Below are 15,608 nucleotides of genomic sequence, written 5' to 3'. Positions count from 1 at the left end.
GAGGAGGAGACATGGGGAATGGGCACTTCATGGGCATGAGGTTTTCTTTTCTTTTTTAATGTTTATTTATTTACTCTGAGACAAAGAGAGAACAAGTGGGGGACGGGCAGAAAGAGATGGGGAGAGAGAATCCCAAGCAGGCTCCATGCTGTCAGCACAGAGCACGATGCGGGGCCCTATCTCACAAACCTTAAGATCATGACCTGAGCCCATATCAAGAGTCTGACGCTTAACCGACTGAGTCACCCAGGTGCCCCACGAGGGTTTTTCTTGAGGTCATGAAAATACTTTGTACTTGACAGAGGTAGTGATTGCACAACACGGTGAAGGCACTAAATGCCACTGAACTGTATACTTTAAAATGACTGATTTTATGTTATGCCAATTTTACCTCAATTTTTTAAAAAAATGATGGACCTAAAATGTAGCTTAATTCCAGGCTCTTCCACTTCCTAACTTGTATGACCTTCAGGAAATTAACCTATTGAGGATCAGTTTCCCCCACGTAAAAAGAAGGTAATATTAATTTATAATTGTTAGGAAGATTTAAAGTAATGAAAATAAGGCATCTAGCATAATACCCAGAAGTCAAGAGGTACGTGAAACAGAAATTACTACTATTTCTTGTTAACTTCTCATTTATTTTCACTTGAATTATATTAGGAAGATACCTCCTGGTTTTAGTCTCCAAAGAATTTTACTGTTCATATTTGTGAGAAATCTCTTTCTCTTAAACTCAAGTATTCTTTCATAGTCTCAGGGAAGACTGTTTTATTCTTTGTATTCACCTTTGGATGAAAAGAGTTACTCAGGCCAGTGATGGGACGTAGTCTATGTAAATACGCTGTGTCTCTGTATGCCCAGTCCCTAGCAAAGTTCACTTCTGTGACAGCTGAAATGTGAGAGGTAAGCAATACAAAATTTCCTACACAGCCATCCCAACAATTTATCCAAGCCCAGCTCAAGGGAAAAGCAATTTTCAGTGGAAGTCCCACACTTTATTAACTCTATTTCTCAGGCTCCAAGAGCACAAAGGGCAAAGAGACAAATAGAAATTGAGATGGATGATCCACCGAGACCACTATGCAGTCCACCGTATTTTCCCAGTTGGGGCTTGCTCAACATCAGGAGTCAGCAAGCTCTTTCTGGTAAGGGCCACAATAAAAATTGTATGCTTTGTATGTCATACAGTCTCTGTCGCAACTACTCAACTATTATTATTTTAATACAAAGCATCCATAGGAAATACAGAAATGAATGAGTATGGCTGTGTTCCAACACAATTTTATTTGTCAAATAGGCAGTGGGCCACGTTTGGAGCACGGGCAGAAGTTTGCCAACTCCAGATCTACACTGTCAGGGTAGGCACTCCTGCCCATCCTAATATGGCGGTCCTAAAGGAAATGGCCTGGGCCACGTGGATCAAGTTTCAGCTGTGCCATTTGGGGAAGGTTCTACAATCCATCAATACTCCGCCTAGGATTCTGGGCCCTCTGGCACTCAGAAGTAAACAAAACTTCCCACTTGTACCATTCTTATTCAGCTGCCCTCAACTAATAGCGCTACTTCCTAATTTATTCCCATCTTTGTGGTAGTCCTTTTACGGGGTTCTGGGAAATACTGATTTCTTTTCTTTTCTCCTTTATTACTGACATGAGTTTTTTCCTAAGCAGGCTCTAATGAAGAATGTATTGAAAAATGGGGGAAAAGCTTTCACACTATCATTTCCACTATAATCTTCTCTCAAATTATCCTCTTCCAATTTATGTGTTAAGCTTCCTGACAGAAGTAAACATGATCTTGTATTTGTTGATTTATAAATACTAGACTAAATTCCTCAAAAGTAGGAATTATTTATTGATTTCTACAGAGCCAGTTCCAAGCAGAGTACCTGACATTTTGTGGGCACTCAATAGATTTTTCTCAAACAGATATTTGATTGAATTTTACTTTATAATGCCATGCCTAGAACACAGTGCTTTCAATACAGGAGGTACAAGAAAATGTATTTAACTGGATGTTTTAAAATGAAAAGGTTTTAACATATGAAACAAACCTTTAAATTGGGAAAGAGTAAAGCTCAAAAGCATTTATAGAATATAAACTGTAGCTTCTAATAGTATTTCAGGGTTGGATTACTATTTATATAGAAATAGATCACTGTGTACTACTTTCCAGCTAGTGATTTCAACAATTGTTAAGCTTAACTACTTAAAAGTATCCACCATATGGGCATTTGTTGAGCCATTCCTTTTCCTGTATTACCAGTGAATACATATTTCAAGGCTGTGTAAAAAAAATTATTTACTTTCATTTTTGCTCCTGAAGTTTTGAAAAGTTGCATTAAAGAGCTAGTATAAATCCCTTAAGCACAGACATGTATCAGAGGCTAACGAAATTACTCATCTGAAAAAGGTATAGAACATTCTTTTCTTTGAACTAATTATGTTTTTACAATTAGCACACAAAGAAGACTTTAACGTCCATCTAGTGCCCCAGCCAACTCATCCCCTGGTTGGGAGGTAGAGGAGTGTGTGCAGGAGGGATGGACAAATCATTTAGGAGTTCACTGTGAGAAGGATGAACAAGCTAAAGTCTTCCGTGTGTAGACAATGCATGCATAGTTAGTACCTGCCAGTTCTAACAGGACCATTTTTTAAATCCCATTTACTAAAAAACAAACAAACAAACAAACAAAACAAATCTAGATTAGGATGATGACGATAAAGATAACCATGAAGCTGGTAAAAGCTAAAAATTCTTTTAGTTCCTGGAAGAAGTTAGACTCACCTGGAAATTGACACATAAGCCATTATTACTTTTATTGATAACAAGACAACAAAAACATAGGTAGTTTGTCCCATATCAAAAGACTAGCAGAATTTAAAATGCAAAATATTATAATACACAGAAATATGATTTTGGTAAGACTGCTGTAGTGTTCCAGGAACTTTTCCACAATTAATTGATCAGTAAGAAAAAATCGGTCAAGAGAGGAAACCACACAGAAGTAATGGTTCTATATAAGTGCATCTTTAAGAGTAGACAGAAGAGGTCTTCCCCAACTGATGATTCCTATTATCTTTGTTACCGACCCAAAGCCCATTTTAACATTGCCATCTCGTTAATCTCCATAACGCGCAATAAATTAAAGTCATTTAGGGAAGTGTAATTACTTCAAAAAATGATTATGGTGAAATAATCAATACTTAAATATTTCCAGCTTCCTACAATCTTTATTAAAAACCCAAGCCTCTCTCTAATTTTCTTCAAATGCTAGAAATTTTATAGACAAGAAGCAGGAACACACATCTTACTTTTATTTAAATAAGGAGGAAAGTAATGACAAAGAAAATAATCCCATATATTCAATTTCTCATTGTCGATTCATCTAAGTTTTATTCTAAAAACTCAATTCAGGGGCGCCGGGGTGGCTCAGTCAGTTAAGCGTTTGGCTCTTAGTTTCAGCTCAGGTCATGATCTCACGGTTTGTGGGTTCGAACCCCACATCAGGCTCTGTGCTGACAGCTGCAGAGCCTGCTTGGGATTCTCTCTCTCCCTCTCTCTTTGCCCATCCCCTGATCGCTCCCTATCTCTCTCAAAATAAACGTTTAAAAAATTTTAAAAACCTCAATTCACATGTAAAACTTAAATCTAAACAATTTAAGACTTGTTTCATTTAATGTGGAAAAAAACTGAAACAAAGTTTATTTTGTTTTAGTAGAAAATAACTGTGTGGTTTTAGATGGTGGACTATAATCTGTTAAATTGGTGATGGTTCATGGACTTTTCCTCAAGTATCTTCTTTAAAATAGCGCGTTGGTTTTTTTTGGTTTTTTTTTTTTTTTAATGTGACCAAATCATATTCAGCTTTTTGGTGGAAAACAAAATTAATGTGAAAAAGAAAAAGAGGAAATCACTAATTCAAAATACATAAAGCTTGCTAAAAATGAACTCTTACAGCAAAAGACAAACTGCTCATAGTAAATGATAACAACCAAAGAATGGCTTTTAGTAGGGGAAAATATGGGTATTGCTGAGTAGTGAATTTTTTATTAAATATATATATATATTTTGCGAGAGAGAGAGAAAGAGCGTGAGAGAGGGAGGGACAGAAAGAGAGGGAGACAGAGGATCCAAAGTGGGCTCTGCATTGACAGCAGTGAGCCCGACACAGGGCTCGAACTCATGAACCGTGAGATCATGACCTGAGCCAAAGTTGGATGCTTAACTGACTGAGCCACCCAGGTGCCCCTGCTGACTAGTGAATATTTAATCAAAACTATTCCTCCTAGTACTCTCAATCCCAATTTCTCAACTCTCAAAATGGAAAATGGCACAATCCAGATTTTTTCTGCTTACTCTCTCCTTAACCTCTGACTTCAACGTACCATTTCACTTAAAGAGGTCATTACTAAACAGCAACGTTAAATGAAATGGATTTCCTCACCCCTCAATCCTTATCATCATGCATCCTGTTATGGATTTTTACAGTTAGTGAATACCATTTTACAAAATCTTTCTTCCTTGCTTTCTAGAGGTGTGCCTCTGTCTCCTTTCGGTAGGACTATTTAAGGATGCCCTCAACTCTGCTCTGTACTCACTTTTGGAAGGTCCATAACATTTCACAGTTCCACCTAGTTCATGTTCAAGTTAGCGATTTCTGATATGAGACCAAAACCTGGTTCTACCACTTCTTGGCTGCAAAATCTTGGCCCTAACACATAACTCTGTATAATGCCTCAGCTTTCTTATCTGTAAAATGGGTATAAGAGTAGAAATGTTGTAGGGAGTAAATGTAAAGCATCTAGCAGAGTTAGCCAGCATGCGTTAGATGCTCAATATGTGGTACTTATTACCAGGTTTGGTATTCTGCTGCCATTTTACTCTTTTTTCATGAAAGCCAAACTCATTATTTCTCCCTCTAAACTTATATCCTTTATAAGTTTTAAATCAGATAAATGATACCAATGATTTTTCACTTTACCACAAACCCTTGGGATCATCTCTAATCTTTCCACAGGAACCTGGTACTCTGTAACAGCTCTCAAAAGTGCCCTTCATTTTTGGTTCTGTAATTTAAGTCCACTTTATTATTTATTAAATATTTATAGGCTCTACCCCCAACACTGGATTCTACATGGCTTTGTATAACCAGTTATCCCAAGAGCATGTCACCTACTAATTCAAAACAAACAAAAATTTCTCCTGTGTCAACCCCAGCCACAGGAAAGGAAATACATGAATCGGCATTTCCCTGTCCTAGAATCAGTTAGCATTGCCCTCCAACCTCTCAAACAGGTTGCACAATGTATCATCTCCAGTTCTAATCACATCTCCTTATGTCACTGCATTCCATTTTCCCTGCTTTAAGGATGACCTCCTTTGAGCTTCTGCAAAGAAAGTATGCAGTAAAACATGCCTCCCCTCTCATAAGCACTTCAAAGCAGACATGCAAATAAAAAGAAAATCAGCACTGCATATCTGGAGAGCAAAGGTCCAAACCAGAACCTAAGTAGTCCTGAGGTATCATAAGTAGCCTAACACTTAATATACGAATTTTCATATATAAAGCTCCAATGTGTGTGTGTGTGTGTGTGTATACACACACACACACACACACACACACACACACACACACACTAAACAGAAGCTGTGGAAAAGAGTACAGTTACATTTTTCTTTTCAATTAGGCAGCATTTCAGTAAATTAAGAAATATGGTCTTTGGCCTGGAATGGCCCAACATCATATTGTGTTCACAAAAGACAAGATACATTTGTTTATAAACATGACCTCTAAATTTCTTGCAATAGGACCCAGATTAAAACAGTAACTTTCTTTCATATTTGCTCAAATATATAATGTCCTAGGAATTATTTAATTGTATATACACCCATGGCCAACCCTCTCTAAAAGATGGCAAATTTATGCATAAGTGATTGCACATACTTATGCACACATAATCACACAGACCTGATTTATACATTTTATAAGCATTTCCCTAAATTTGTAAAAGCTATGCAAAATATACAGGCATGATCATTTTACATATAATGGATACAACAGGGAAGATGAAACCCATTTTTAACTATAACATGAGATTTCATAGTAATCCATTTGATTGATTCTAAAGGATAAATCTTAGAAGCATCAAATTCTCTACTTTTGGATAATGGGGTAAAGATTTGAAGGTCTGATTCTAGCTGAAAAAAAGAATATATCTATAACAAGTCTAATGACTAAACAGCTGCAGATTCTAAAAAGAGTTTTATATTACTCTGAGTTGGGCACTAATTTATGCTTTACATTTTCCACCCAGCAGTATCTTTTTAGATGCATGAAAGGAAAAAGCAACAATACTTCGAGCTAGTCTGCAAATCTCTCATTTAGTGAAGGGTCGTAAAAAGAGATACTTTTTAGATGCAGTGTCATTTGCAGAAACCTCTTGGGTTATTTTTTTAAGTATCTATTATTCTACCTCTTTAGACCATAAGCCATACAAAAGAAAGAAAACTATGGTTTATTCATCCTTATAACTAAGTGCCCTAGGAATCAGAGGTCACATTTAGAGTTGGCTTCCCAAGAGCAGAGATACCTATCTATCCTCATGTACTTTCACTCTGGGCCAATCTTGCTGGCACTAACAGTGTGTATTATGAGAACCAGGTACAGGTAACAAGCGTATCTTCACAAATGAGTAAACCAGACACATGGGAAGATAAAAACATGTATTAGTTGAATATATTCAATTAATAAAGTTTATTTTTACATAAAAGGCAGAAAGAGAGCTTAGATAAGGTTAAAAAAAGCATAGGGGGAACAGTCACAGGAAGAAGTGTGACAAGACTGAGAGAAAACACTGTTAGAAGACTTGCATTATGTACCAGAAATCTTTCAATTTTAAAACTCAAAGATTAAAATTAAGAACTAAAGCTTCCATTAGCTATGCCGTATCAACAGAGCCAAGGTATAAGAGGAAGTATTATGTTCATGAAAGAGTCAAATTTAACTTGGAAACGAACAACCTATTTCCCTTGAGTAGTATCCACCAAGGAATTTTATTTTTTTGAAGCTTCAAAAATTTAGTGTAACTCAAGGCAACTCATTACCGGTATAGAAATTCATTAGAGAGCTTTCCACTTGTTTAATTTCCAACTGCAGTAATATTTCTTAATGAGGTATTCAAGGTGCTAAATTTATTTTGATTACATTTATTATTTTAAATTCTTAATCATCCTGAATCAAAAACCACAGTATTCCACCCATTTTTTTGAGGATTTACTGGCAGACATCTTCAGATAACTATTACCAACATAAGATACTTTGAACACTCAATTTCAAGAATAGAAAATTCATTGAACCAAATTAAGAGACTTATGATCTAAATCCCAAATGTACATCAACTGCCATGAAGACTTAAATCTAAAACATACGATTTTGTACAACAGGAAAGAAAAAATAAACATAAAAATGGTATCCTCTTTATTTACACATATATACACATACATATATGTTATGATAAATAGATTTGAGAATTTAATTAAATGACTTGGACTAAATTGTTAAGCTCATCTCAGACATAAATTAAACCATTAGAAAATACCACAAAAAACTTTAACCTTTGGTCTTAACAAAATTATACACATAATAGCAAGAGGCCAGATTTTAATACTCAGACTAGGTATATCATGACAGAAAAATATTTAACCTAACATTTAAAATTGTTACAGCTTCATCAACACTTGCCATGTTAAAGTTAGTCTCTGAGTAAAACACACTTACCTCTGAGCAACAGCTGTGGGAAACTTGAAAATAACTTCCCTGAATAATTGGTGATTAGTGTAACAAATAATCTGTATCATAAGATCCATCACAAGGTTTAACAAGTGTGATCAACTACAACCAGTAATGATAATCATGTACTATTATCCAAAGCCCTATTTCATACCAAACACCAATCCACTACCTTTCAAAATCTGGATTCAGATCCATCAAGCAATCTAAGTTACTGGCTCCATGCGAAAAATACTGACTGAATACTCCTTCTTGCTCTTAAGTGTTTCAACATAAATCTGTCACTACATTGATTTCTTCTCTGTCACCTTTTCTCTCTTCCCATTAGGAATCTTTTCACCTATACACATAGCTCAACTGAGAAAAAAATACCATATGACCACAAATAACTAATGACTACCTAATCATGATAGAGCTTGTCCAAAAGTACTCTCCCTTTTCTGAGTTCACATGTTCACTCCACTTTATTAAGCATCATTATTATAGCCAACAGTTTTAATTATATGCCCACATGCACAGAACAATACGTTCATTTCTAAACAGTTAAACATATACAGTATTTTCTTTTTAAAAACCAGGTACTTGCCTTGTGTCTGCATTTAAGCACAACTCCATAGGCTCCTATAATAAAAAGAAATAAACAATTAGGGGCACATATACAAACTATAGCTCTTAGAGAAATAAAAGTTCTGTTATATTTACATTGGTTATCAATAAAATGTTATACTATCTTGTTATAATAATGAACGCTAAAGTGATAGTACTCTGCAGAAATTATGCAATGAGCCACATACAGAGAATGGATATTTATGTTTTTTTTATAAAACAAGAGTATAAGCAACCCATTTTCCCAACAAGTATTGTTAAATTGTTTCTCTCTTTTTAAAAAATTGTCGTTATTTTGAGACAGAAAGTGCGCAAATAAAGGAGGGGCAGAGAAAGAGAGAGGCAGAGAGAGAGAATCCCAAGCAGGCTCCACACTATCAGTGCAGAGCCTGATGTGGGGCTCGAACTCACAGACCATGAGATCATGACCTGAGCCGAAATCGATGTTTAACTGACTAAGCCACCCAGATGCCCCTGAATGTTTCTCTTTTTAAAGAACATTTCACTTGAGACATTTTAATTTAAGCTTAAAAGTTCTGGAGACAAGATGTGGACCTAAGAACTTTAAAAGTAAAGGAAAATTAACGCAAAAGATTCTAGAAAACTTAAAATTTAAAAGCTAATGACCTCAGTCCTAGGAGACATTTAAATCCTCTTCTAGGATACCTGAATGTCTTTCCTGACTGGCAAAATAGTATAGGCTTAAACATTCCAATTAATAACTAGTAGGAATTGCTACAGTTTTGCCATAAATCAAAACTCAGTACAAGGACACAGACCACAAGCAGTCCAAGGCTTTTTGGCCATTTATAGTCATGTACTTCTCTACTTTCTTCGGTCTATTTTGATGAGATTCATGACTACCTTTTGGGTTATTCATCCTCTTTTCTAGCCAAAAAAACTACTTCCTCACAGGCAGAACAGAGTCAACAGCAAGGTACCCAAGAAACTGAGGTTACAGTTATATTGTGACAACCTAATTAGTAAAATCAACATGTAATGTATGATACTTGAGGTGTGTATAAATGTCAATAACATTAAAAGACAGGCAAAGCCTGCACACATCTATGACAAAGGGACTTAAGAGAGATGAAATTGGGAAATGTGTCTTGAACAGAATCTAGGGAATGAGAACAAGTTTCCCTCACTTTGGTAGAGATGGATGAATCGTTATTATCATAGTCAGGATGGAATCAGCTACTACAACCATCCAACTTAATTCCACCATCACCAGACAATCCTTTAATCCAGATTTAACTGCCCATGCCATTTCACTACAGAGTGAAAATGCACTAGGTAGGCTACAGGAATGTAGAGTTTACTAGACAGTTTTTAATTTACTTAATATATATGTATTTCTTAGCCACTCCAGATCTTAAAGCAAGCACCCAATGATCAGACTGTATTTTGTTTCCATTTATTTGAAAAGGATTTAACTTACTATCTAGAACAGCTTTATTGTTCATAGGTAAATCTTTAAAACTTCTTTTAACATTCACAATTTATTTGAAAATTCATAAGATATAAAATTTTTATAACATTTGCTTTAAAGATATAGATGCTAAGAAACCATAATTATAATCACTCATACCCTATTAAAAGAATCATTTCTCAAAATCCCCATAAAGTTATCTTTAAGTCAAAAGCAAAAATTACTAAGAAGGAAAATTCAGGAAGACTTATGAAAAATGAATTACCATATTTCATCAAATTAATGATGTCACTGATCATAAGCATTTTATGTACTAGTGGGGGGGGGGGAAGTGCTACCAATTAAACCATGACATGCTATAAATTATAACACACATCCTAATTTCAGAGATGTTAAAATCTGATCAAGTTGTGAGCCTCAGAACTCATAAAAATGTGGTTTACCATTCTCAAAGACAAATAGAGAACAAATAGATAAGTTATTCATTTATTTACTGTGTATTTAGTAAAATTTAACTTCTAGAAATAAATTTTAAATTATTCAAAATAAGCCTGATATAAAAATAAAATGTAACAAAAAACTATAAAGAAACCATAATTGCTAATTAACACAATGAAATGAAGGTAGCCTTCAGAAATCTCTAATTTCGGGCACCTGGGTGGCTCAGTCAGTTAAGTATCCAACTCTTGATCTCAGCTTAGGTCATGATCTCAGTTTGTGAGTTGAGTCCCAAGTCTGCTCTGCACTGACAGCAGGAAGCCTGCTTGGGATTCTGTCACTCCCTCTCTCTTTGCCCCTCCCCTGCTTGCTCTCTTTCTCTCTAAATAAATAAATTTAAAAAAAGAAAAAGACAAAGAAAGAAATCCGATTCATTAAATTTTAAAAGGTTTTAAAATGTTATTAACTTTCAATTGGAGAGTAAAACCCAAATAGTTTAAGCACAATTTTATTTTTTATATTTTACTCAAACACATATCTCAATAAATATAGGTAAAATTAATAGGATCTGAAGTAGTAACTTTTGTAGTGGTAGGTATAACTACATACATTAATCACAAACTCAAGGAATGCTGAACTTACCTTCACCTACAACCCCAAGGATCTCAAATTTATTCATCACATTACCAATGTTAGGAATCTTCATGAAGACAAACTCCTCTTTTGATGCAAGCCACAAAACATGGCATCAAAAAAGAACTGAGAAAGTTGTGCAGTAAATAGAAAATGTTGAAGGAAGAAATTCTCACAGGTTGGCAGGAACTTTCACATTTTGTTGTAATGTGAAGTATTAAATGATTCCCTGAAAGAAAAAACACAAAAGCCCTAAATTTTATATTCAGCACTCTAATAATTTATCCTTTGTGTACATTTTTAAAAAATCATGTTAATGTTTCATATACTAAAAAAAAGAAGAAAAATAATAATAAGAGAGAAGAACCCAAAATGGAACAAAAACAAATGTGCCTAACTGTATTTGAAATGAGTAACATAACCACTCTGCAAAGGGGTCAAGGGAAACAGAAACGACTCCAGGTAACTTCTAAAAACAATGTTTTGGGGTGCCTGGGTGGCTTAGTCTTTTAAGCTTCCGACTTCAGCTCCGATCATGATCTCACATGATCTCACAGTCCCATGGGTTCGAGCCCCACATCGGGCTGTGTGCTGACAGCTCAGAGCCTGGAGCCAGCTTCAGATTCTGTGTCTCCCTCTCTCTCTACCCCTCCCTTGCTCGTGCTCTGTCTCTCTCTCTCTCTCTCAAAAATGAATAAACATTTAAAAAAATTTTTTAAACCAATGTTTTAACTACATACTCTCTTTAAGCTATAAACAAAAAAATTTTTTTCTAAACATATACTTAGATATTTGTTTTTACACAAAGATATGAAAACTCTATGTGTATTCTTGGATTGAGCAAATAAGTAAATAAATACATTGTGGATGATGAGTTTGGTTTCTTATTCTCATAAAATGAAGTTACAAATGGGAAAAGGGTGAAGGCTTGGAATTAGAGCTAAACATATCAGCTCAGTTCTCAATACATAGATGCAGAAATAGATATAACTGTGTATGGAAATATATATAGACATATACATATATTCCCTAGCTCTATCTGCTGAGGGGGCCTAGAAGCAATGACACTCCAACATTCATGGGCACAGCCAGTGCACCAATGAAAGGAACCAGGGTTCCTCAGAGAAACGGCTGATTCCCAGGCAAGAGCAAGGAAAAGTACACTATGGGACCAGGATATATTTTTGTGGTGCCAGAAAAGAAGGTAATGCTCAAAGAATGATGGGGGCATGTCTAAAGGACACAGGAGTCAACTTGAGTCACTTCGGTTCAAATGAGAAACATCTCAACAGCAAAATTAATAAAAATAGATTATAAACCACAGAATAAAATAAAAACACACCAGTCCTTACTTACACAAATAAATGAAGGGAGAAGGAAAAGCTCTGAGAGTATAATTCCAAATAATAAATGTAGTGATGGAATTAGAAAATCACCATTTGGCAACCACCTTGGTAATAATTATTTCAGGCAAGTATCATCAACATATGCTGAAACTAGTGGTTGAAAGTCTGATGGAAAACAGGATATTATCTAGTCTCAAAGTAGCTCCACTACAAAATACCCATTAATTAAAAGGGGAAAAATAGTAATTTCATAGTGTAGAATTCTGTCAGACACCACCTTAATTAAATGATCAAAGTTAACATCATCAATAATAGGACAAGCCAACATCATATGCCTCCTGATAGGATGCAATAAAACACTTCTGTGGCATTCCTTCCAAAAAGGTAAAACCTGAATCTAACCATAGGCCGCAACAGACAAGCCCAAACTGAGGGACATCCTACTAAATAACTGGACTATATTCTTTACAAAATGTCTAGGTTATGAAGGACAGGGAACCAAGTAACTGTTAAAAGAAGCTTAGGAGACATGATAATTAAATATAATGTATGATCCCGGACTGGACTGAAACCTGGAGAAGAAAAAAATTTTTTTGCTATAAACTATTATGAGTGATGTACAACATGTGACTGTAGTTAATAATTCCTTATTGTCTATTTGAAGGTTGCTAAAAGAGTAGATCTTAAAGGTCTCATCACAAGGAATATGGGGCACCTGGGTGGCTCAGTATGTAAAGCGTCTGACTCTTGATTTTGGCTCCAGTCATGATCTCACAGTTCGTGGGTTCGAGCCCGGGTCGGGCTCTGCATTGATAGTGCAGAGACTGCTTGGGATTCTTTCACTTTCGCTTTTGTTTTTGCTTTCTCTTTCTCTCTCTCTCCCCCCCCCTCCTCCCCTGCTCGAGCTCTCTCTGAAAATATATAAACTTAAAAAAAAAGCAGTTCTCATCACAAAGAATAAAAATTGGTAACTGTGTGTAGTGATCAATGTTAACTAGACTTACTGTGATCATTTCACAATATATACAAATATCGAATCATTACATTGTACACTTGAAACTAATATAATGTTATGTCAATAATAGTTTGATTAATATTAATAAAGCACCCCAGAATCTCTAGAATAAGACAGTCTATTAAAAAATTTAACAAACAAAAAAAGAAAGAACACCAACATTTTTAGAGATAAAGTTTGCAACTTAAATCACTCAGGGCAAAGAATAAGTACATGTGTATGGAAAAAGAGAAAAAGGATGATTAAAATGTTAACATCTGGGAAATCTGGGTCAAGGGTCTATGAAACACGAACTTCTTTGTACTATCTTTGCAACTCTTCTCTAAATCTGAAATCATTTTGTTTCAAAAACTACGCTATCTTTATGAAAAATAACAGCTGTGCTAACACAAAATACTGGTTTAAAATGAAGAAATAAAAACCAATAAAGAAATTCTTTGTTGCCTATAAAATTTGAAACTTTTCAAAAATCAGTACCCATGCGGTGTGGAAAAGTACTGACTTGAAGTATGCCTTTTCATATGCTGACGTTAGGAATACAAACTGGCACAAACTTTCTAAACAAAACAGCGGAATGCCCATAATTAAATGCTTTTAAAATGTTCATATCTTTTTTTATATAATTTTTTAACATGTTTATTTTATTTTTTTATTTTTAGACAGCGTGTGAGCAGGGAAGGGGCAGAGGGAGAGAGAGAAAATCTCAATCACACTCCACACTCAGCGCAGAGCCTGACGTGGGGGCTCAATCCCACAACCCTGGGATCGTGACCTGAGCCAAAATCAAGAGTCAGATGTTCAACTGGCTGAGCCATCCAGGGTACCCTAAAATGTTCCTATCTTGATAAAGTATCCGACAAAAACCTACAACAAACATCATTCGTAAAGGCAAAATCTTAGACACAGTCCCTTTAAAAATTAAGAATATGACAAAAAATCCTACTTTTAATGCTTATTAACATTATTACTAAACATTATCCTGATGAATTATAGCCATCTCAGTAAAATAAGAAAAAATAAACGAATAGAACATATTGGATTGGAAAGAGAAGCAAAATAGAATTTACAAATATTACTGCCTACACAGAAAATTCAAAAGAATTTACAAATCACTTGAATGATAAATGTTAACAAGGTAGCTGAGTGTAAGCTTAATATACAAATATCAATTGTATTCATAAACATCAATAAACAGAAAATGTAATTTTTTAATTAAATTAAATTTTTTAAATTAAAGTTTTTGTTTTTTTTTTAATTTTTTTTTTCAACGTTTTTTATTTATTTTTGGGACAGAGAGAGAGACAGAGCATGAACGGGGGAGGGGCAGAGAGAGAGGGAGACACAGAATCGGAAACAGGCTCCAGGCTCCGAGCCATCAGCCCAGAGCCTGACGCGGGGCTCGAACTCACGGACCGCGAGATCGTGACCTGGCTGAAGTCGGACGCTCAACCGACTGCGCCACCCAGGCGCCCCTTAAATTAAAGTTTTTTAAACCACATTTACAACAAAAGAGGCACTACAGATTTAGCGTAACAAATATATGTGTGTATGTGTGTATATATATGTATATATAACTTTTTTCAAAGGCATCAGAAAAGACCTAAATAGAGTTATCCCAATTTTAAGGCTGGAAGAGTCAATACTATAACGATGTTAATTCTCGGAATGCCTGGGTGGCTCAGTCAATTAACCAAGACTTCGGTCTGGCTCAGATCATGATCTCACCATTCGTGAGTTCAAGCCCTGCATCGGGCTCTGTGGTGACAGCTTAGAGCCTAGAGCCTGCTTCAGATTCTGTGTCTCCCTCTCTCTCTGCCCCTTCCCCGCTCATACTCTGTCTCTGTCTGTCTCTCTCTCTCAAAAACAAATAAGCATTAAATAATAATAATAATCAATGGTAAATGGCAATGACATTTAAAATGAAAAAGATGTCAACCCTCTCCATAGTAATCTAAACCATCAACAAAATCCCAATCGAAAACCCAACAGGGCTGAGGAATTAAAACAAGCTGATTCTAAAATATATATGGAAGAACAGAGTTCCAAATACTGCCAACACCCTCGTTATAAGAAAAGTAGGAAGACTCGATCTTGAGGGTAGGATCTGGGAGAATGTCCTACCAAATATATTCAGGCTTAGAACTCAGCTATAGAAATTAAGACAGGATGAGGTGCCTGGCTGGTTCAGTCAGTTAAGCATGCAACTCTTGGTCTCAGGGTCATGAGTTCAAGCCCCATGTTGGGTGCAGAGATTACTTAAATAAATAAAATGTAAAAGAAATTAAGATAGGGTGGTCTTGGCACAGAGATAGACAAATTTGCCTTTGAAACTGATGTGAGAGC

The 15,608-nt window shown here is 35.5% G+C and overlaps 1 protein-coding gene across 6 annotated transcripts in view; it reads right to left on the bottom strand.

The window, feature by feature from the left end:
- CDKL5 (cyclin dependent kinase like 5) overlaps positions 1–15,608 on the bottom strand; it is a 214,354-nt gene that overhangs the window by 133,788 nt on the left and 64,958 nt on the right. For all 6 annotated transcript variants that reach the window (XM_042973886.1, XM_042973891.1, XM_042973890.1 and 3 more), the window contains exons 2-3: positions 10,914–11,133; positions 8,382–8,416 (exon numbers count right to left, since the gene is read on the bottom strand). In XM_042973886.1, the coding sequence (XP_042829820.1) occupies positions 8,382–8,416; positions 10,914–10,977 (99 nt within the window). In that variant the 5' untranslated portion in view covers positions 10,978–11,133. The remainder of the gene's footprint in view (positions 1–8,381; positions 8,417–10,913; positions 11,134–15,608) is intronic.

This window comes from Panthera tigris, chromosome X, assembly GCF_018350195.1.
Source record: "Panthera tigris isolate Pti1 chromosome X, P.tigris_Pti1_mat1.1, whole genome shotgun sequence".
Lineage (NCBI taxonomy): Eukaryota > Metazoa > Chordata > Mammalia > Carnivora > Felidae > Panthera > Panthera tigris.
Note: the sequence above shows the minus strand (reverse complement) of the source record. Positions and strands in the feature narration are given on the sequence as shown.